At 43.5% G+C, this 22,086-nt stretch overlaps 2 protein-coding genes across 2 annotated transcripts; both read right to left on the reverse strand.

Annotated features, from left to right (window-relative positions):
- Positions 1–3,517: 3,517 nt before the first annotated feature.
- rragca (Ras-related GTP binding Ca) lies at positions 3,518–12,577 on the reverse strand. Its single transcript, XM_080858527.1, has 7 exons — positions 12,395–12,577; positions 10,757–10,960; positions 9,273–9,472; positions 7,787–7,901; positions 7,051–7,193; positions 6,346–6,494; positions 3,518–5,933 (listed from the first exon to the last, which is right to left on the reverse strand). Exons 1-7 carry the CDS (start codon positions 12,572–12,574, stop codon positions 5,779–5,781), a joined length of 1,146 nt encoding a protein of 381 aa, XP_080714653.1. The 5' UTR covers positions 12,575–12,577; the 3' UTR covers positions 3,518–5,778.
- A 3,337-nt stretch (positions 12,578–15,914) lies between these two features.
- Positions 15,915–18,561, reverse strand: gja9a (gap junction protein alpha 9a; the record flags this gene model as incomplete). Its single annotated transcript, XM_080858657.1, has 2 exons — positions 15,915–17,460; positions 18,512–18,561. The coding sequence occupies 2 exons, from the start codon at positions 18,559–18,561 to the stop codon at positions 15,915–15,917; spliced, it is 1,596 nt and encodes a 531-aa protein (XP_080714783.1).
- Between the last annotated feature and the right edge of the window lie 3,525 nt (positions 18,562–22,086).

The raw sequence follows: 22,086 nt of genomic DNA on the forward strand, positions 1-22,086 counted from the left end.
TTTTCAATCGACAAATGCCTTGATCGCGTTTCTCTGTTCCTCTTTCAAAATGAATGCGCTGTCAATATCTGTTGAGATATGCCTGCTCACGGTACTTAATTAGCACTCAAGGCTAGAAGCTACCATTTGTTTCAATGTTTTTTTTGTCTTCGTGTTAGCATAACCTTTCAATAATGGTCTACAGTGCTTCAGTTAAGACCTACAATCCTCTGCAACATTGGTGTTGCATATACACAACTAACCGAGTCAATGTAGACATAAAAAAAGTCGTGTAGATAGCTTAAATCATATAAAATATGTCCCACTAAGCTCCCGAGACGGCGCCATCTTTGTTCGATGTATATTCTATCTATATCTGTCCATCAACGTATAAAGCCCGCCCTTACAATTTGATTGGTCAGATCGCTTTTCTGTGGGCTTGAATACCTCCCAACTAGTTCAATTCCAGACTGAATCTCCCAGACCAAACATTTTGTGGGCGGAGTTCAGGCTGGTATCCAGGCTAGTTAGCGTGTATTTTCTGCTAGCAATCAGAGTCACTGTGATAATATAATTTGTGCCCTGGTGTGTGTGCCCTAATGTGTTGGTGTCTTGCCCTTTTCCGAGTGCCCATGTATAAATGCCCATTCTAGTCTGACATTCTGAATCAGTGTTTGAATGCTTATGCTTATTGATCTACCGGCAGGATAACAAGCAAGCTGGCCTGAAATCATCGCAGGGTGCGGATGATGCCCAGCATAAGCTCACCATTTCACACAGAAGTAAGAGAGAGAGAGAGAGCTTTGGGGGCGTTTGCAGCATACTTGCGCCTTTATGCTCGCCAGGGCCGGACAAACTGAGCTGAATGAGAGTGAGGAGGAGATGGAAGTAACCTGCCAGGCAACAACGAGCCTTTCACAGTGCTCCAAACAAGAGGCCAGATGAGCGGCGAGCCGGTAGGTTGTTACTGGGTTGGTGAGGCTGGACATGTGGCGCGCCATTGCCCAGCACCAGAACCCTGTAAGCAGGGTCAGCTACGAGAGCTTCTGCGGTAGTTCACCGACATCTTAGCTGCCAAAGATTAAGACTGCACTCGCACCAACCTAGTCCAGCATGATATCAACACCAGAGACTCCATAGACACGCCCAAAGACCGCCTTCTTCATCGGCCAGAGGCTCTGGCAGTTCCAAGTGCTATTTGGGATCTGCAACGAGCCAGCCACCTTCGGACGCCTGGAGGAGAGTCTTGGCTGATGTTTCGCGGAACTGCTGTGTGGTGGACCTCAATGACCTCTTCATGCATGCAGCCTGCATCCAGAGAAGCAGTGAATCTGAGAGGACTTCAATGCCATCCACGGAGCTGATCTATGCGTGCATCTGAAAAAGTGGCACCTGCTTTGACGAGACACCGTGGTTCCTGGACCATGTCGTCAGTGCAGCAGGCGCCTCCGCCTGCCCAGCGAAGGTAGCCGTGGCGGGAGTCTGGCCAGTTCGCTGTGACATTGGATAGCTACAGAGCTTCCTGGCATCTGCTGGCATCTCATTACAGATGTTTCATCCAAGATTTCACCACGATAACCAGCAACAAGGAAAAGAGCCGTTTGGGAACCATGAGCAGTGATCCACAGTCCGGGGATTGGGAGCCCTGAGACGGAGGCTTCCACTCACTCACCAGGGGCTTAGCTTCAAAGTTGCTGTGTTTGGCGCTGTCAGTCGGCAGCTGGGCTTTAACAACTGGCTGGCCTCTTACTGGCCCTGTTAGAGGGCTGTGAAACTGGGGCTGCAGCGTCACCTCAATGCCCTCTACGTACACTGGCCTTGGAAGCACCTCTAGGGCGCTCCCAGTGCCCACGCCAGCTCCCTGCTCAACTGAAGGACTTTGTGCCTACTGCTTGGGTTGATTGAGACACTTAACCCGCCTTAGCAGGGGTTATGTAGCGTGCAGCGAGCATGCTGTCTGCGTGTGTGTTGTGTGTTCCGGGTGATTTGCATGATGTAGGTGTGTGCCAGAGTGCAGTGTGTGATTTATTGTTTAATTCCAAGCTTTGTGTTCTCATTTCAAATGTCTTTGTGGTTTTCTTCCATAGTTAATGTTAGCATGTACTTTCTGTTAGCGGTCAGAGACAGTGTGTTCATGATTTGAGCCCGAGTGTGGTTTTCCTACTGTGTTGGTGTCTACCTTTGCTTTCAGTCGTGTGCCTGTGTAAATGCCCATGCCAGTCTGCCATTCTGAATCCAGTGATTGAATGGTTGTGCGTGCGTATGTGCAATAAACAGCAAAGAAGCCAAAGATACGACTCTGCATGCTACTATACCCAACCACCAACATCTCTTAAGATCAACATTGCTGCCAGATTGACTCCAGGTCTCTCCCTCGCTCTGGTCCAAGACACCATAGAGTCTGTAGCCACCGAGATACTAGCTTTGGTCCAAGACACCATAGAGTCTTTGGCCACTGAGATACTAGTCCTGGTCAAAGACACCACAGAGTCTGAAACCACCGGGGTACTTAGGCTGAGGGAGATGAAATGGCTCGTTTTCCCTCCTTTTTATATGGTGTACAAATGAATTATGGTATCTGCTTCACGAATATATGTCAATCGTGATCATAGGAATGATGAGGAGACCCTTCATTTGCAGTAAATTAAGTGAATTAAATACAAAATAAATATAAATGATTATTGAATGTAAATGACAAACACTTTGTCTCTTCTTTTCCTTGCCCCAACACTATACTACACCAACCCACTTTTTATACTTTTTTCGGAAAAAACCTTACCCTGTGTGTGTGCACGCATATGTGTGTTGGACTGCCACACCTACTTATGTGAGAGGGTTGCTCCTAGTTCATCTGAACCAATTTAGGATGTAAAATGTCCATTCGCAAAAAGTATTCGTATTATTTTGCTTGGGTCTCTCAGACCCCAAGGATAGGGAGTGATTTTTTTTTGTTGTAAAAGGGGGTCTCAAGCATGTTGGCAAGTTGAAGTTCTACCATTTTCAACAGTTCTCATTGAATTAGGAGAAGTCATGAAGCATGAAGACTTTAAAATATCCGTAAGCATATTCTTTAAGCTTTTTTAAAGGTGCTTGTGGTCTGTGCCCCCAAAAGACAACAGCAGCAGGACTAGTAGGCCTCAAATCTGTGGAGGCATACTCTCATCCACCTCTCAGCTCAAGAACAGAATAGGGAAATGATCTGCCATGTTACCACATTTACATAAGGTTACATCATAGGTTAGAGCCTCTTTCCAAAACAGGAAACTGAAAATCGTTGATTAGTTTATTCCTAGGTTATACCACACTGGTCGTGAGGTCATACTCTTTTGTCAATAGTGTGTCCAGAGCCTTACTTTCCAATGTTACAATGGTTGCAATATGTTTAAAGTATCCACTTACCACGCTATTTAAGCTTTAGCACACACAGTAGTATCAGTACTCAAATAAAACAAAACCAATAAGAATGCTTTTGTTGATAATTTATTGGTTGCATTGCATGACGACAGTGACAAACTCTGCGGAAGGCTGGGGGCGTGAAAGTCCATGTGCAATGAGTGAAAATATTAAACTCCAAATCCATAGATGGCCCCTCGGGATGAACCGTTGAAACAAATCCATGCGGTTAAATCAAATGTGTATTAAATGTGATGAGTAGCCTACATGACCGGTAAAGATTAGGGTTTAAAAAGCGCTGCCTGGAAAGCGAAAGGCACTAGCTTAAGGTGTGTACATGTTTATCGTCATGTGACCATTTACACCTTGGGCAGAACTTAGGACAAACACATAAGAAGTGAGAGAAAGCAAGAATCACTAGCGAACGTGACCCCCACTATGAGTGATTTTGGTCACTTTTCTTTTCCAGGATTTCTTACAACTGTTAGTGCTGATCCCTTTCTAAACAGTGGATGGCATACAGATTACTAGACCACCTCAAGAAATGTGTACGTGTATTCAATATCTTTTCATGATTCCAATTGATGCAGACATGCTCAGTTAGGATGGGCCGTGGGGATTATGCCACGCAGTAGGTGACATGTCTGACCAAACAGCATATCTTACTATTCTACCAGACACGTCAGTGAAATACATCCTAGTGAGAGTGGTAAAACAAAGAGGTCAATCACGTCTTTTAACTTTTACGTACAACTTAATTTAAGGGTACAGTCACCCTGCTCTGACTTCCAGGAAGCAAAAGCGCAAAGTTGGCCTAAACATCACGGAACAGACAAGACATTCATAATCTCTGGGTTTACCTGCACGCATTGGGGGTGCAAATAGCTGGATCAGTACGATTTGTGTTGCTTAAAAGTTCCCCATACATTCTCGAAAAAAAAAAGTAATCTACGTCACAGTGATGCCGTCATTTGCACCAAAGATGCTGTACAAGTTTGGGGACATCTTCTCCGAGGATAACTTGGCTACCAATCATAGCTGTGGCACTGGCCTCTGCAGCAAGATCAGCACATTTTTGGAATGCATGTTAGCATCCATGGATGGCCATTGGGCCTAGGCCTCCGTCCATAACACGAGAACTTCTACAGACTTACTAAGCAGTTTTTACCATAGGCATTAAGGTAGCAGTTCTACCGTGGAAGCAATCAAAGCCAGGGCTCCTGAAAGCAAAGATGTCAGATCAGCTTTGGGCCTTCATTCTACCCTATATGTCTCTGTATTCAGCATGCTCAATCAGTCTCTATATTCACAATTAATCAACCACCTCATTCACATCCACACCCTGAAATCGCAGGTACAGACGATACACATCTATATCACACACACTTTCACACTTAACATGATCCCTTTTTACTCTGGACGATCTCTAAAATTAACTGAAAGGAAAGTATCAAAGGAAAAAAAAAGAAAATCACAGGAAAAATGTGGGGTGCACTAAGTGTGGTGAGTAACAAACTTGCAGCAAGCAAGCCAGCTTGCAAGCTCCATCTACGTAAGGCTTCTCAAGTTTAGGTTTACTATCTGGAGGTGTAGACTCGACCAGCCTGCAAAAGAGTGGCAGAACTCGTCCCTGTCACCTATGCACATAGCTTCGCCATTTCCCTCCCTCACATTGATGGACCAGCAGCAGAAAAACAAACAAACAAACAAACAAACAAACAAACAAACAAACAAAAAAACATACAGAAGATTCAAGAGGCTTTGTCTTCCCATGTCCACAAGATGGCGAGAGAGAGATGCTAGTCCTTGTGGAGGAAGATTCTGTGTGCTTTCATTTATTTATTTTTAAGTATTTTTTATCATTCTTATCCTCTTCTCCCTTACCCACATCTCCTGCTATGATGGCCGGCCTCCCGTTCCTGCCAGACAGTGTGTTAATGCCTCTTCACAAAACGAAAGAGATGACCCCTTCTTCTCTTCTGTCTCACTTTCCCTTCCTCATCCTTACTTAGCAACACTTAGAGCTCTAGAGCAGCTCCTTTGCAGCATCAGTGGGGGGGGGGGGGGGGTTCCCCCCTCTTTTTAAATGTATTTTCTTGATTTATTTCTATTTTTTAAGTTGCCATAGATAATGGCAGTAGAGTCTCTGTCTCTATCCCTTTGCAGGTTTTTAGTCAGGAGCTGTTTTGAGGGTGGTGGTGGTGGTGGTGGTGATGGTGGTGATGGTGGGTGACTGGAGGACGGCATAAGGATGTGCCCATCTGCCGTCTCGCGGCTCACCAGCACTTATTCCCCCTCTCGTCTTTGCCTCCTTCGTTACTCTTCGTTACGCTTTTCTTTCAGTCTTGTGTCCTGGTGCGATTCCTCTCTTCCTCTCCCTTGCCTGGCGTGTTGGGCCGCGCCCGTCTACACGGTGCTGCGCGGGGTGCCGTTGAGGGCGACGCCTTTCATCAGGCATGGCGTGCCCGTCGGAGTGGATACCGTCCGAGTGTTTGTCATGCCCACCTCAAACACCTCGTGGATGGCCTTCCGGAAACAGTGGAAGTTGTAGTCGATGAGGCCTACGGAACAGAGCAAACACTGATAAGGGCGCGCTGATTTGGGTGGCTGTGTTTGCACAGTGCTCATCTGGTTCACAACGGACTTCCAGTTCTTATCTGAGTGGATACCCATGTTGTGTGATCCCACTCTAAAGTCCAATCTGACGTAATGCAATGGCCATAAACATTTTCTTTTTTCATTTCGATAATTCATTTACAGGATTTGTTTGAAATGTATTTAAATATATGTATGTATCATTACCAACTACTGCCAAGTCATTTTATTTCATACTGAGTGCTGAATGTTTGAAATTGTGTTTTTCAGTCTTTGCTCTACCGAGGACGCATAGAGGACCAAATGTTTGCTACTTCTTAAATCATTTAGTGTGGCAGTAAAAGGGAACAGAGTAATGTCTGAGGGATGGTAGAGTACCTTTGCGCTCAAAGCTCTCCTCTCTGAGAATGCAAACGAGAGCCAGAAACTTGGTGACCTCTTTCAGGTAGAGCACTGTGGTGTTGTTGAGCTTGATGATGGCCATGGACTCTTTGTCATACGCACTGCCACTGCCATCCTCTTTAAGACTGGGGGAAGGTGTGAGACACACACACAGACACACACACACACACACACACACACACACACACACACGTTATACTTTAAAGGTGTTTACTAAAGATGCCACTGCCAAACACTACAACTCTACTGTGTTCAACTAAGTAAAAATACTTATGCTCAGTGCATCAAAAAAAATATGGTGTGAAACTGCATCAGCCATTTATTTACCAAGCTACTGTTTCCTTTGCCCTTTTGGTTTGCTAACAACAAAAATCTTAGTGGAGAACAAAACACAAAAAAAGTTTCAACATTCAACAATCAAACATTCAGGAAAGATTACGTTGCAACTGGTACAGAGAACAGTCCTTACACACTCAATATGACAATCTGAGAGGGTAAGTCTATAAATCTCCTCCCCACAATGAGCCCATATTAAAACATGCATTCCTGCATGCTAGTGAGGGCCTCTCCCCTCGATGGCGTGTGTGACATGTTCATGAATACACAATAAGTGAGATGGAGAGCAAGTCAGTGTGCAAAGTTCAGTGGAATTCATCTATAGCCACCACTGGGACAACTCACCCATAGATACAGGACACGTCAATGACCACGTCAATCATGTCGCAGCACAGCTCGTACGACTGCATATCCACCGGAGAGCTGTCTGTGGCGATGTAGATCTTACTAACCACATCGAACAAGAAAGCCTTCTCGATCACTGAATTCTGTTGTAGACAAAGAAAAAGAAAAAAAGATTGAACCTCCTGGAAGTTGATATCTATGCTTTCATCATTTGGGGGACTTACATACTGTGATGACAAAGTCAATTCCATGTCAGACAAGGTTAAGTTAGAAGAATAGACACATAATTAGAAGACTGAAGTTAAGGGAGATCATAGACATAATTGTATTAGATATTCAGCAAGAACACTAAATTGAACCACCCTAAACATAAAGGCTGCTAGACAGTCCCTCCAGAGTAAGAAAACTGAGGTTTTGTTGTGATTATTGTGGCCAAAATTGATTGAATTTGATGCAGGTTTTCTTAAAATTTGGGGTTAAAATTGGGGTGATTTGGAGTTAAATCAAATCAAACGCAAATAATACAGAACGTACATAGCTATACAAAAATATTGTGGAAATAAGACAAATACGCAACACATAATTGCGTGTATTGGTGTGAATGCAGGTTTGCAAAATCCTTGAGGGGCTGGCTAAAGCATTAAAACACAATAAACAAGGTTTCTCAACTATCTCAAAATAAGAGATTGAGATAGTTTAAAAAAAAAAAAGTGCAAACGTAAGGCCAAATACTTACTGATATGAAGATGTTCAGAAGGTTCTCCAGCGTTGGAAGCTGAGGAATCAGCTTCTGCACTACTTTACTGAAGGCTTCAAATATAGAGTGGTCGTAGATACTCGTCAGGTAGAAGCTGTGGCCAGAGAGAGCAGAGGAAGGGTTAGGATCAAACAGATCCCATCAGTCCCCATCATCGAGTACTACTGCCTCAAAACATGAGGAAATATTCTGATATAGAGCTAGTCAGGGGCCAAAGTTAAGTAGCCTTGTACACATAACCCTGAAGTAATGAATACAGGGTAACACTTGGGAGTTTTTATGAAAACCTATAATAGAAGGGAATTTAAAGGCAATGTAGCCATATAAGAGAGGAAATATGGAGTTTAGGAACATGGTGTGATGACTGGAGAAGTGGTCTGAGGCCAAGTTCTCATTCAAGCCTCGCAAAGTTGAAAGGCCAAACGATCAGAGAGGCCCCTGTGGCACGCGACACAAAACAGTCCCTCATTTGTAACCCTACTCTCCCCTATTCTAAACCAGTATGCACGCACGCACGCACACACACATATGCACTCACACTTGCGCACACACACAAGCACACCATGTCCAACCAGAAACAGTCTAGACAAGACGGAACATTTGCTGGCTGAAATTTCTGTCTCTTGAAAAACTACTGAGACATTTGAATGTGAGCACTGTCTTACACAAATTATTTCCAACAGCACACGGACGGAACTGTACAGTTCAAATGCCGTATGACACGTAATGTGCAGAAAGAATGAGTGATTTAAAGACGCTCAATATGAAGATGGTAAACAACAAGGGTGGAAACATAAGCAATCGCTCCTATTAATAACATCCTGTTCCATGGACGCAAATGGACATTTTCCTCTGAGTAATAAACTAAAGCTTTTAAGTCCGACCCCACCAGTTTATAGTGACTCAGGCTACTGGTCCTTGATAAGAGGCCTCAGAGGAATCTGGCAGAGGGGACTAGGGTATGTAGAAAATGTATTGTCTGTACGCAAGCTACTGTTCCACAATGTTCCTTCTAATCAACAGGCCCCCAAACATGCCAGCCAAACCCAGTCAAGCTATGGCTGTTGCCATGGCGCCATTCTTTGCACCACACTGTCAAAGCTTAACAACATCTGTGTCTTCCCATCACACAACAATAAAGGTACATTTTTCCAAGCATGCATAGCACCTCTTGAACAAATCTGTAGCCTTCAGCCTTATATTTGTTAAATGTCTATCTGTAATCGAGCCGTTTTCTTAGTATGATCTTTGCTGAATAAAGGCTTTTATAACGACACCTCCAGGATTATAAAGCAGACATACCCACACAAGCTATGGCTTGATGCGAGTGGTGTGTGGGTAGCTGCCAGCCTTAACAGCCTTAACACTTAACACTTAACACTGCCTCGAGCGATAATCTAATTAAATAAGTCAGTAAAGTCACTCTCTTGGTGGAGGCGAGTGTCAGGACAGTCTCACCACCCACCTGAGGTGCAGCTTTTCCAGACTGGCGTCTGCCAGGTCATCGGTGGCCCTCTGGTTGATGTCCCTTTGCGTCTCGATCTTGTGATCATCGGACAGACCGTCCACTTTGTGGATGAACACCTCGAAGTTGATCTCGGGGTTGACCCGGTAGGCCCGTGACACGGTGAGGTGAAGTCGGCCCAGGGCCTCCACATAGTCGTCCTGCATGGGAGAGTAGGGGAAGAGAAGCAGTCAGATGGAAAGTGCTTAACTCACAGTTTTGTTCGTTTCTCGTTCCCCTCAGTGGATCTGGGTACTACTGCCAAAGAAAAAAAATCACAAAGTCAAATGCAAAACCCTTGGTCAGTGTTTACGCTACAGGATTTGGGCCCATATGTATCCTGTTTTGGAAATGTTGTACTTGGAACTGCTGCCGGGTTTTAAACTGTGAGGTGTACAAGCAACTATCAGTAGCATTGTTTGTCTGTCAGGTATGTTTAATAGTGTGACTTGCATAATCAATTGCAGACCTTCCTGATTCCCACAGGTTATACACACTGCTTTTTCTTTCGGGGCCCAGAGGGAATTAGCATCGGCGTTGGGTTTTGGATTAGTGTCCGGATAGAGGCAAATAAACCTCAGATACAAACATGGATATGTTCCCAGGCCAAGTGAATGACAGAGCTGAAACATGTGACAAATGGGTCTTGAACAAAGAACAAATCTCAGTTCTTGTGGCTAACACTTTGATTAAAATCCTTCCTGGTGATGAGGTGCTGTTAAGAGATGTGTGAGTTGTGTTTTCATCCAACAAGCACATCGGTCATTATACCATGCCTCACAGGTGGGTAGATCTTCAAATGTGCATGAATATGTGAAACAATAGCTTTTTAAGTTTAAAAAATATATAATACATGAATTATGTTGTTTTCATCATGTTTTATAGTAATATTATTACTATTAAAAATAATAAACGATCAAAAGACAAAGTGTAAGTTGTTTTTGCTGTTGGTTTGGTTATTCTGACAGCAGTGTGAAACAACTTGAATTTTAAGAATATTTGTTCACATACAGACTGCATCCATTCGAAGGCAAACCACCATGTAATGGGACTAATGACATGACTGAACTGAAGTGAGGCGAGGCTAGCCTTAGCAGCACTGACACAATGTGTTGGCACAATCAGCAGGTCTTATGACACTGGTGTAACCTGTTTATAATACACTCCTTGTTGGCAGTCAAAGTAAACCTTTAATTTCCTGGAAAAAAAGCAAATAGTATGTTGTATGACTTAAGAATATCAAATTCAATGAACATCCTACCATGCCAGTGTGTGCGAATGACTTGCCTACAGATCTCCTTAACCATGATCGATTACTTGAGCAAAAGCTATTATTTTAACTTTAGGGAAATCATTCAAATCAAGTCCAAGACTTCCAAGACTTTTGATGAACCTGATATCCAAATCACTCCATTCACACTTAATCTCATGTTCACAATCTTTACCTGAGCATCAATGACGAATATCAGAGCCCCAGTGCCTCTGAAAATCATCTCATAGTCAAAGGTGGGGTCAAAGAAGTCCACCTGTCCAGGAAAGTCCCAGATCTGAAAATTGACGAAGGAGCTACTTGAGATGTCATCCTTGTAGATCTTGTTGGTGCTCTCCAAGAACAAGGTCTCGTTGGGAGACATCTTGTGAAACACGACCTAGGAAGAGATACACATTTGGGATCAATGCAGAGTTAGGGGTACAGTCGAAAACCAATAGAAAACATCCCGACCACTCCCATTTAGGTCGGATAACAAGTCAATGAGCTTGTTTGTTTAAGGGACCTAAGCCAAATCACATGTTTCACTGGCTTCTAAAGACATTATTGATACTGCCAGAGACTGTGCTGAGCACTGAGGTTTTTTTTTGTATGCATTTGCACTTTCTTAAGAACAACTTTTTTTCCCAACAGTTATGAAACAAGGTCCTTTGAGAACCAACATTTTATGAAACCAGTTTCCATTTTAAGCGCACATTCCCCTGAACACTGATTTATATTTTATAAAACACTTTATTGTCATTTATCACACATGAAAAGATGTCTTGCAAAAAGATAAATGCATCTATATGTGATCAATTATTCATCTGTTCTATTCTGCTGTGCCAGGAAAAAGGAAACAGACTACATAAGATCTTATGCCAAACAGATGCGATTACATTTACGTCACCCTGGTCTGTGTCAACTACCTTACTCATATCTGAATAATTTGCTTTGGTGTACAGAAATTCCCAAAACGTTTCATTTTAATTTAAGCGAAAGAAACTATTAAGAGTACCCAATAGTAACCGTGTCATAATGATTGGCAAACTACCTACCAAGTTAAGAAAAAGTTACACCAGTTATTAATCTTTTATAGCAACAAAATAAACAACAAGTACATGTAATCTTATTTAATCTACCACTAGAATGAGGATGTCAAATAATTGTTTTCAAAAGCGTGCGTCTGTTGTAGTCATATGTCACGAAAACATTAATCTATATATTTTACAAACAATAATATAGGTAGGCATGCAGGCTGTGATCCCTTTTCTCCATCACGTGCCCTATTCGTGCCGGATGAGTGCCGCTGTCGGCTGAGTAGGGAATGACTTGGATTTATGCAGCTTGAAAGTTAGCTCATGGTTAAGCAACCCGATTGACTAAGAACCTAACGTTACATCACCACGTATTGCAAAATTGCTTTATCTCTTTGCCACTCTTATATTTGCGAATCTGTAACGTTAATGCTGATACAAGCCTACATGGTTTGAGGTGTAGATGACAGCCAACTAGCAAACATTTGCAGGCATGACAGACCATTACTTAGCTTGCTAGCCAGGTAGTTTATTCGCTGCTTTCATAACACTGAGTACTGTACTGCAGCTGTGCGTGGATGTGTAACTGTGCGTACCAGCAAGTTAGTATTTGTTCACTATTATGAGTCATATTCCTTTATCAGTGTAGCTGCCGTTAGCTGTTCTGCATGTCAATAGATAACGTTATGTTTGGATGGTGATACAATCGCCCAAGCAGGCATCAAGAATACACTAGACAGATGAGCTCTAGGCTTAAGTGCTAACTTCGCTAGTGTTTGCTAACAAGCTAGTGTTACCTTCTGGATCGAAGATTTGCCACTCCTTCGCAGTCCCATCAGCAGTATCCTTGGTTTAGTGTCAGACGGTGATGGACTGTCTTCGATATCGCCCTCTTCCTCTCCATAACCAAAATCTTTTGGGAACGAGTCCGCTACCCCGTAGCTATCTGCTAGTGGTTCTTCATACTGTATCGACATTTTGACCCGACGACGCTTTGCTTCCCCAATCCCCCCCTCCCCCTTTACATATATTGTGGTCTGTTGTATAAATAATTCTTAGCCGCTACCTATCCCCATCAAATACGGGTGAGTGAGCATGGGTTGTGTCTAAGATGATATCTAAAAGGGGGAGATAAGCGTTTGACCGTCTCCTTTAATTCTTCAGGTCCCCAATGTTGCCTCTCCTGAAACGCAAGCTTCATCTGGTCCCGCCTCAGAAGGGGATTGGGTATGTAGCAGTCAATGTGAACGATCACTGGTTAAAAGTGATGTCAGTCATAAACTTGAGTTGTTAGGTGGGTCATCCCAAGTCATGTGTTTCTCAATCACCTGACTTGGCCATTCTGCTGGTGAGCAGGGCATGGGTAAAGACCTTACATAGGCGGTGCTCCGCCTAAAATCTATGGCATGTGCTTGTTTAGTGACCTTTCACCTGGAGGAAAAATGCTTTTGTCCAGATTTATACTCAAGATCACGTGTGTAGTATTTGGCAAATAAAAAGGATAAAATGGAAAACAACCCATAGCACCAGAATTTAGCCTATGTGCCCGTAAATTTAACGGATACAAAAAGTAGTTTTATGTTTTATACTGGTGTTTTGGTTCTGCTAACACGATTCAGTCGTTTACTTTATCAGCCTACTAGATCACTTGCAGTTTACAATTTCATCGCTGGATGGCGCAAAATACCATCTTTATTCATACTATTCAAAACTGTGAAGCATGGTGAAATTTGTATCTTCTTATCACTGTTAAAGTTGTATCAATCCTGGTTTTATTCAGTCATTGGTAGTGTATAGGCTATAATATATCTCCATTACTATTAATTGCTCAAAGTAATGAGTATCAATGTTTCTCACACCTAGTGTGGTTTTGATAGCTAGCCTTGCAAAAGAAGTTTCTAATATGGCCTTTTGGATCCCTTGGAACGGCCAGATCTGAATAATCTGATATGATATGTAGGCTACTTCCACCTTAACCTTGGGAATAGAAGCTCTTTAGTCATTTGGTTAGTTTTGGATAGTTGATGACAGTTTTTAAAGTGGTGCAATATTATGTCTAACAATTATTTTTTAATAGATTCATTCATTGCTGGGATATGATAAGCATGTAATGTTAAATGGTAATCATATCCCAGCAATGAATTTGTGCCCATTACATACCAATAACTTGGAGTAAATTGTTTGAGAACACTTACACAATTCACCTGCAAACTAGCTGCACAAATACACTATCAGAAATTACATCTAAATTTCTTTCACCGTGAAAATGTGTTTCATTTGTCATATTGTTTTCAAATCCAGGTTTCCAAACCAAGGGGTTTTATTTCATAGCAGAAGTGCCATAGACTGTAACAGTTATGATGAAAGTTACCATGTCACAACATTGTTCATGATTCAACAGTGCAGATTGCTTGAAGTACATTTGTATCTTAACACCATGGTCACCATAGTAATACAAAACTTCTGGTCTGTTGTACAGTCAGCTCCATGGCTAAATTAAACATTCAGACATTGAGGCCGTTTGTGCAGATTTCTTGACCCAAAGCCCAAAGCGTGGCACGGTGGCTTAGGTGCTTACACTGCTTGCACTGGCGCCTCCCAGGAAGAAGGTCATGGGTTCGATTCCCACATGGGGTGCTGTTGGCTCTGGGGGCAGGTCCTCCCAAGACCTTCAGTGCTCAGGTGGGCTATCTCCCGGGCCTCTCTGTGTGGAGTTTGCAAGTTCTCCCTGTGTCCACAAGGGGTTTCCTCCACTAAGAACCCCAACAGAAAAAACATGCAAAATAACAGAACACATGTCCATCCCTGACCAAAAGATGGACAGTTCACTTCACCTGGTCCCTAGGCACTACAAACTGCCCACTGCTCCCACTGCTCCTGGGGGTCCTTGAGGAAGGACCGTGCAGGATGGGAAAAAAACAGAAAATCATTGCACTGATTAGATAAAAAAACTGAAAATTAAAAACTCTAGTAGCAAAGTAGGAAGTAAAGCAATCCCACGGTGTTAAATGCTGATTGGTTAAAGGGTAGTTCAGTGCTTTCTAAATTAACCTGCCCTTTATGATGTAACCACTGGAAACAATACCCTTGTGGAGTGTGGATGAACCTTATCTATTCACAAAGTGGATAGTTGGCAATGTCCTGCTGTAAAAAAATATTTTCTTACATTGTCGCTGGGTAGCCCGTCCCGGACCACAGACCTACAAATAGTGCATACGCCTAATGGTGTGTTTATCTGTCCTTCAGATGATCTCATACCAACAATATGAATTTGAAGATGATAAAATGGTTGCGTTTAAACCTTAAGAGTGGCAAATTGCTGCATACTATAGCTTTTAAATGTACACCCTTAAGAAATAAACTCATATTGGCACCTGTATATCAGCTTTGCAAAATGTAAACAAAGTCATCCTAAAGGCTTGAATGGTCTGTCACTGACTCCAGAGAGACAGATCTAGTGAACACAGAAAAAGTGGTCCCAATGCTTTTGATTAGTGTTGTGCAGAATAGTTTGGTAACATTTTACTGTCTATATGTCCTTCTACTCTGTTTTGTCTATGAATTGTTGTCTATACTAGCGAGCTGTTTTAATTAATACTTCCCATTTGATATTCTGTATGAAGCATTGATGCACTTTACATATCACAATAAGATTGTATTTTAGACATTTTTATTATTTTACAAAGCAATCACATTCCAAATATGGTATTTAACAACAATTTCATGCATTTTCTTCACAATTACTCAAATAATTACACTACCAAAAGCAGTTCAATGAGTAAACACTTTAACCTCACCCCCTTATACTGGTCACTCAGCTCTAATGAATGTGCACTGTATTGCTAATAATTAGAACGTATTGCTAATGCAAAGCACAGAAGTAAAACTGCTATGCAAATCTTAAGTGTTGATTTAGAACGTCCCTTGATTTTTAGGTGATATTTGATACCACCGTGCCGATTCACTTTGGACTTGGGTCCAAATGTCTCTATTGTAATAATATTGTTTGGTGCATTACAGCCTGTGTGTAGAGATGACTGTACTGCAGTACTGAAGGCTCTGTAAGAGCCACGACCCAGTCAAGCTACCAATACTTCACCATCTCAACAGAACTTTCTTTAACAAACATAGAGCTTTAAAAGCATGCAGATTGTCTTTGTGTCTTGTTTTTTTGAGTCACGACTGTGGCTACAAAGCTTTGGACAAGTGGACTATTACTGTCAGTTTAGTTGTCTTTATTCTCCAGGGTTCTCCAAGTGAATATTCAGTCACCTTGTGTCAGAGGTTGGGCAGTTCTGATGATGCGAGCGCTTGCCCTTATACCGTCAGGTCTGTCGGGGCAGCTCGACGGCTGCTTGCGCTGCTAGACAATGATGCACGGCGGACTGGAGACGAGGTCCTGGGGCTGGCCATCGACTCTGAGCTTGTTTCCTCTATGGAGTCGGGCGTGCTGGGCCGGCTGGGTCTCTTGGACTTCGAGCCCAAGCGGGAACGGGCGGTTGCGTAGGCTGCGCCACTACCGCTGGCACCCCCGCTGCGACCCTTAGCGCTCCCATGCGAGTCCCCTTCCGAGGTGGTGCCCTCGACCACCGTGGAGCAATGCCAAGGCGCGGTGACCTTCCAGGGCTTCTTCACCGCACTCACCGGCAGTGTGGGGCACGAGGAGTGAGTGAAGTCTCTGGGCAGGCAGGGGGAGACAGGGCTCTCCAACTCCTGCTCCTCGTCATGTGGGGGAAGATGGGCCTGGTCCTCCACCTCGTCTGGCTTGGGTGGAGTGACGGAGTTGCTGGGCCCCGAACGAGTCTCACTGCTGGTGTTGTTGGAGTTGCTGTTGTACTCCGTGGGACTGTGCGCCAACTCCTTGAGGGCGTCTGCCCCACCTTTAGGGGGCACATCCCCCTGAACAGGAACGAAGGCAGATGAGGGGTTGATGAGAGGGGGGTAGGCTGTGCCATCGGGCGGTTTCTCCATGAGAAGATTGTAGCCACCCGGTGCGGAGGGTAGAGTGGCCTTTCGTCCAGGGGCCATCCCGACTTGAGCCACAGAATCCTTCTTGCCCTTGGTGGGGTAGTAGCTGTCTTCCACATCATCCCTAAGGTGGGGGTAGATGTCCAGGATGCCATCCTTGAGCCCCTTGTAGCCCAGGTGCATGATCTCCAGGATGTTGAGGGAGAGCGAGATGAAGGCGATGCACTGCATGAACACCATGAAGACGCTCTTCTCCGTGGGCCGCGACACGAAGCAGTCCACCACGTTGGGGCACGGCTCGCGCTCGCACTTGAAGAGCGGGTCCAGCTGGAAGCCGTAGAGCGCGTACTGTCCCGTTATGAAGCCCACCTCCACTGCGGAGCGTGTGATGATGTGGGCCACGTACGTGCGCAGCAGAGATCCTCTCAGCGGCGCCTTGTTCACCTTGCCCTGGTCCAGCTGACGCATCTCTCGCTCGATCCGCCGCCGCAGCTCCACCAGCTCCGCGTTCACCTCCTCCAGCTCGCGACGCAGCGCGACCTTCTTGCGCTGGCGCTCCTTCTCCAGCGCGCGCAGCCGGTAGAGCGCGTGACCCATGTAGACGAGCGAGGGCGACGAGACGAAGATGACCTGCAGCACCCAGTAGCGGATGAGCGAGATGGGGAAGGCCTGGTCGTAGCAGACGTTGCGGCACCCGGGCTGCTCCGTGTTGCAGATGAAGTCAGACTGCTCGTCGTTCCACACGTCCTCGGCCGCCACCCCCAGGACCAGCATGCGAAAGATGAAGAGGATGGTGAGCCAGATCTTCCCCACCATAGTGGAGTGGATGTGGACCTCCTCCAAGATCCCACCGAGGAAGTTCCAGTCCCCCATCTTCACACGAGCATCTTTGTGACTATTCAGGAAAGGGAAAGGTGGGTTAGGCGGGTTTGGTGACTAACAAATTAGGGTGGCTTTTACAATGGCCACTTGGGCTGGTTGTCCTCTACTTTAGCTTCATTAACCTCGCCGGTTTTCAGGCAACTGTCCCTTTAAATTGACTAATGCTGCTGTTGGTACATGTTGTTATGTAAACCCACAGAGACAGAGAGAAACGCATTGCAATAGCTAATACCAGCAGAAAAAAAGAATAATCACATTTTATTCTAAATAAATCGTACCTTGACGTGCATCCGCAATCCTTTTTATGTCAGATCTTTAACTTTATAACTCTATATTTGTACATACCCAAATGGCATGATTGGTATAATGATTACTATAACATTTTCAATATCATTATGAATTTTAGACTTTGATTGAAAGTTTAAAATGATGATTAGCTTTACAATAAATCTGGTGCACATTTAGAAAGCAACATCATAATCAAATAAAATAGGGGAAATAGATCACTTTGAATAGCCTATTAACTAAACAAACTAAACACGTTAAAATGATCTTTCATTAATCAAATATACATATTATTTACGGAATACTATTTAATTATATTTACTTAATATATGTACTGACTTTAATAATGATATTGTTCAAATTATTATTGCCACCTATGACCAACAACTATCCTAATAGGCAGTCGTAAATAAACCTTTATGGCTTGTTGTCAACAAATTTGTCAACAAAAAAGATTGCATTACTAATTAGGAAACAAAAAGTAGAAAACGGCATCATCCTACCTTCAGCCAGAATAAAATCATACATGAAACGCAACATCGTGCGGAATAGGCTTTATCCCAGAATTGTCACATTCTTAAACAGCTGTAGCTCCAAAGCAGACTACACACATAAAACTTGAACTAGCTACATGCTCTTGTATCAGCAACTCCCTTTTATTGCACTCATTAGCCCCTCGCAATCCCCCCCACAAAAAAAGAAAAACACAAACTTGTTAACCTCACTGACAACCTACAACATTTCAAGAATAAATCAATGCACCAGTAGTTGCCAGTTACCTTGCAGCAGTATAGACAGACTGCCGGTGATTTAAATCCCCTCGGGTCATACAGGCGCGACGAGGCCGCCAAAATGCTTAAAAATCGTTGGTGTCCTGCACATCTGTCGCGGCGCATCACCTGAACTTTTTTGACCCCCAGTTTGTTACTGCTGGCAGCGAAAGATGGTTTTCCGACTGGACAGTTCAGTGTGCATGGGGGTGGGGACATCGAGGTTGGCATGCAGAAGTCCGCAATCAATAGCCACAGCCACTACGGCTGAAATGAGCGCTGCGTTAACATGCCCCATCTAATTGATCCAGCGTCCTCTTTGCAGCCGCGCTGTTCAGTTTTAACCATTACCAGTGATGGGATTACACCACATTTGCCCATCCCCATGTCCATGCATTTATTTCAGTATGTTTCTGTATTTAGGATGAATACAATTACGCAGTTGAACTCAATTACGCAGTTGTTCCTTTCCCTGAAGGGTTGGGGATTGTGTGCATAGAGTTTGATTATCAATTAGCACCAGATACCCTGGGAAAAAAACAGTTTGACATGGGCTTCACACTAAAATTCACACCAGTATTTTTGAGCCACTGATAACCAAAACAATGGCTATAATCCTTATTAACTGAGTGTATGAATTGAACTGAATCGTGTCCAACCAATGAATTGAAAACTGACCATGCAAGGTTGACAATTGTTTCCAGATATCTGTAGTTTTGATGTATACAAATTACTTTTAAACTACATATACAAACGCAGTATATGTAGCTGGGGTGATTACATTGTAAGGTCCTTGACTGGGGTATCTCCATGGAGATGAACATGGTGCTGCCATGGTGCTCTTACTAATCGTTTTTTTTTTGTGTGTGATGTAATCAATCGGTCATGTCCTATTTCATACTCTGCTAGTTCCATCTGAATTGTAATTAAAGCTGTGTCAGCAAGTTGTAGCTAAATTTTATTCCATTTACAAGAAATCAATGGCAATTGGCAGGCTTGTTTCACTTGCTAAATGTATAGGTAGATTCCAATCAGCTTGGTACTATCTGAGGGCACTGTAGGATAGTCTAAAAGTGCTTTTTTTTTTTGCCCTCCTATTACACAATGCCGTCCTTCAACGTCAGGCTATTAGCATTTTCAGATTAATCAGTGCAAGCACTGTTGTAATTTCAAGGATTAGGTTTGCATTATTATTTTGAGCAACAATATGAACACACAACCATGTAATTATATATGATTAATCGCAATAATTAAAGAGAACCAACCCATGATGCAGGTCATAAGAAATCAGTGAATGTCCACCAGAGCATTCCTGTTTTAAGAGAGAGAACGAGAGACAGAGAGAGAGAAAGAGAGAGAGAGAGAGAGAGAGAGAGAGAGAGAGAGAGAGAGAGAGAGAGAGAGAGAGAGAGAGAGATTACTCGGCCCTGTAAATCAAAGAGCAGTGGTGTGTTATGTTTTATGTACATGGATATTTCTCTTAGAGCAGCCTCTTTCTGTGTAGAATTAAATACATTTAATTCAAATTTTAATTAATTCAATCTTTTGTATAGTTCAAGGCCAACTTTAATCCTTTTTTTCTAGCACAACAGCCTGAGTGAAATAAGGGCTCAAACCTCAATCCTTGTATTGGTTGTTGATATTTGAGCTAATCAGCCCCAGACAGAAACCCATTGAATTCAACAAAAGGTGTAAAGGTTCACAATCAACGTCAGCACCTTCAAAGCAATGAATACCAGCAGTATTCTTTGATCAACACCTTCACAGTAATCAATACCAGCAGTAAACTTTGATCGGCTTGAATCAGTTGATGTAGATTCAGGTTTGATCACATGCACACAAAAAAAGCAATATTATTTTTAAGCTCATAGCTGTGGTGCAATGAATAAATAAAAAATAATAAATAAACACATCAGTGTTCCTTCGCCACTAATGGGAATATATATATTTACATTTATAATGTTTTTGAATTCTGCATCCTATTCTTTAGTACCTCCACTGGGACACGACGACACCACCTTCAAAAGTGCATCCACACTGGACCTTCCTCCCTGTCATACACTGTTTCCTATCACCTTCCTCACCTTTAGTTGCAATGGAGTCTCTAAGCATTGGGGTCATGGTTGATGACCGGCTGGCATTCATAAACCTCTCTTAAAAAATGTCCTCTATCCACACCATACAACATGGCCACAGAAGCTCAACTGGTACAGCAAGTTGTTGACAACACAATACATGGGTTAGGGGGGTTTTATTCCCTGGGAGGGCACATATGTTACAAATTAGTGTACCCTGCGTGTACTGTACCATTCAAGCTAGGGCCTCCCAACTCCCTTGTGGCTGATCGCCTGACATGTTTGACCACTAAGGACGGAACAGAACAGGGGTGCAGCTGGAATTCACTCAGGCAAAATGCCCCCACATCACACCACTTTTCACCTCACCTCACGCCACTGGCTCCTCGTGGCTGTTTGCATCAGCTTCCTAGACCTTAAGGTCGGCCTTCCCCAGGTGCAAGCATCTTCTGGCACGGACCTGGCTGCAATCGGAGCCATGTTTATAACACCCAGTCACAAATAAGGACCTACTGAATGTCCCATCCCCTTCACTTGGGTATGCAAACAAGAGAGACCTGATTATTCATACGCTTTGTGACATAAGCCGCGAGGTCAAATGCCTCTTGCGTGCAGGACCTCAATTCAGGCATGAGTCTCAGAATATACACAAAGCTGTGTACAGACAGGCTTGGCTTGTCTAAGCTCATCTTTTCATGAAAGAAGAACTTGTCTCCTCAGCTGCACAGACTTTCTACGTCTGATGTTCTCAAATATCAGGCTACAGATATTTTGTCTGCAAGTGCATCCTCATTTAAGGACGTTGCGTCAATACTGTCGAACTGCAGTATTTCTACGCAAATTATTTTGCAGGATAAACGTATTCTTTATTTGTTTTGCTCTTTTCAGAACCACCTTGTAATACACTGAACAAAATGATGCTTAAATGAAACCCTAAAGAAGTATTAATCCCCTCACAGCCAATCTATGCTTAAATCAACATGGCAGCCATTCGCACATGGTAGGCTAGCCACTGGTAGCCCAAATCTCAGCATCACTGCATTATGAGATAGTGGCCTGCAGCTCAATAGTGTTATGAAACACAGGAAGGCTATACACAGCATTTTCCAGCCTCTTTTGTTCAACAGTGGAGTGAGAAACGCGGATGGGTAGTATAGGACCCCTGTTGTGCACTAGGGTGAATGTGGATGGCTCGTAGGACCCCTGCAGTGCACTAGGGTGATTGTGGATGGCTCGTTGGACCCCTGCTGTGCACTAGGGGTGTCCCTGCAGTCCACCTATCGATGACCTCCTGGGGGGGTGGGTCAAACGGATCCGAGCCTTTTGATAAAGATTTGGTCATGCACATTGGCTCACATACGATTATTCAATTACGATCGTGTGTGCATCTGTGACAGGCCCTCAAGCACCACACAAATGGACCACATTGTAAAAAATCAAACCTACAGGCCAGTAGGTTTCATCGAAAGAATAAGCAAGATCACAAAAAAGTACTGAACAAAATCATGA

This window comes from Sprattus sprattus (assembly GCF_963457725.1).
Source record: "Sprattus sprattus genome assembly, chromosome: 19".
Taxonomy (NCBI): Eukaryota; Metazoa; Chordata; class Actinopteri; order Clupeiformes; family Clupeidae; genus Sprattus; species Sprattus sprattus.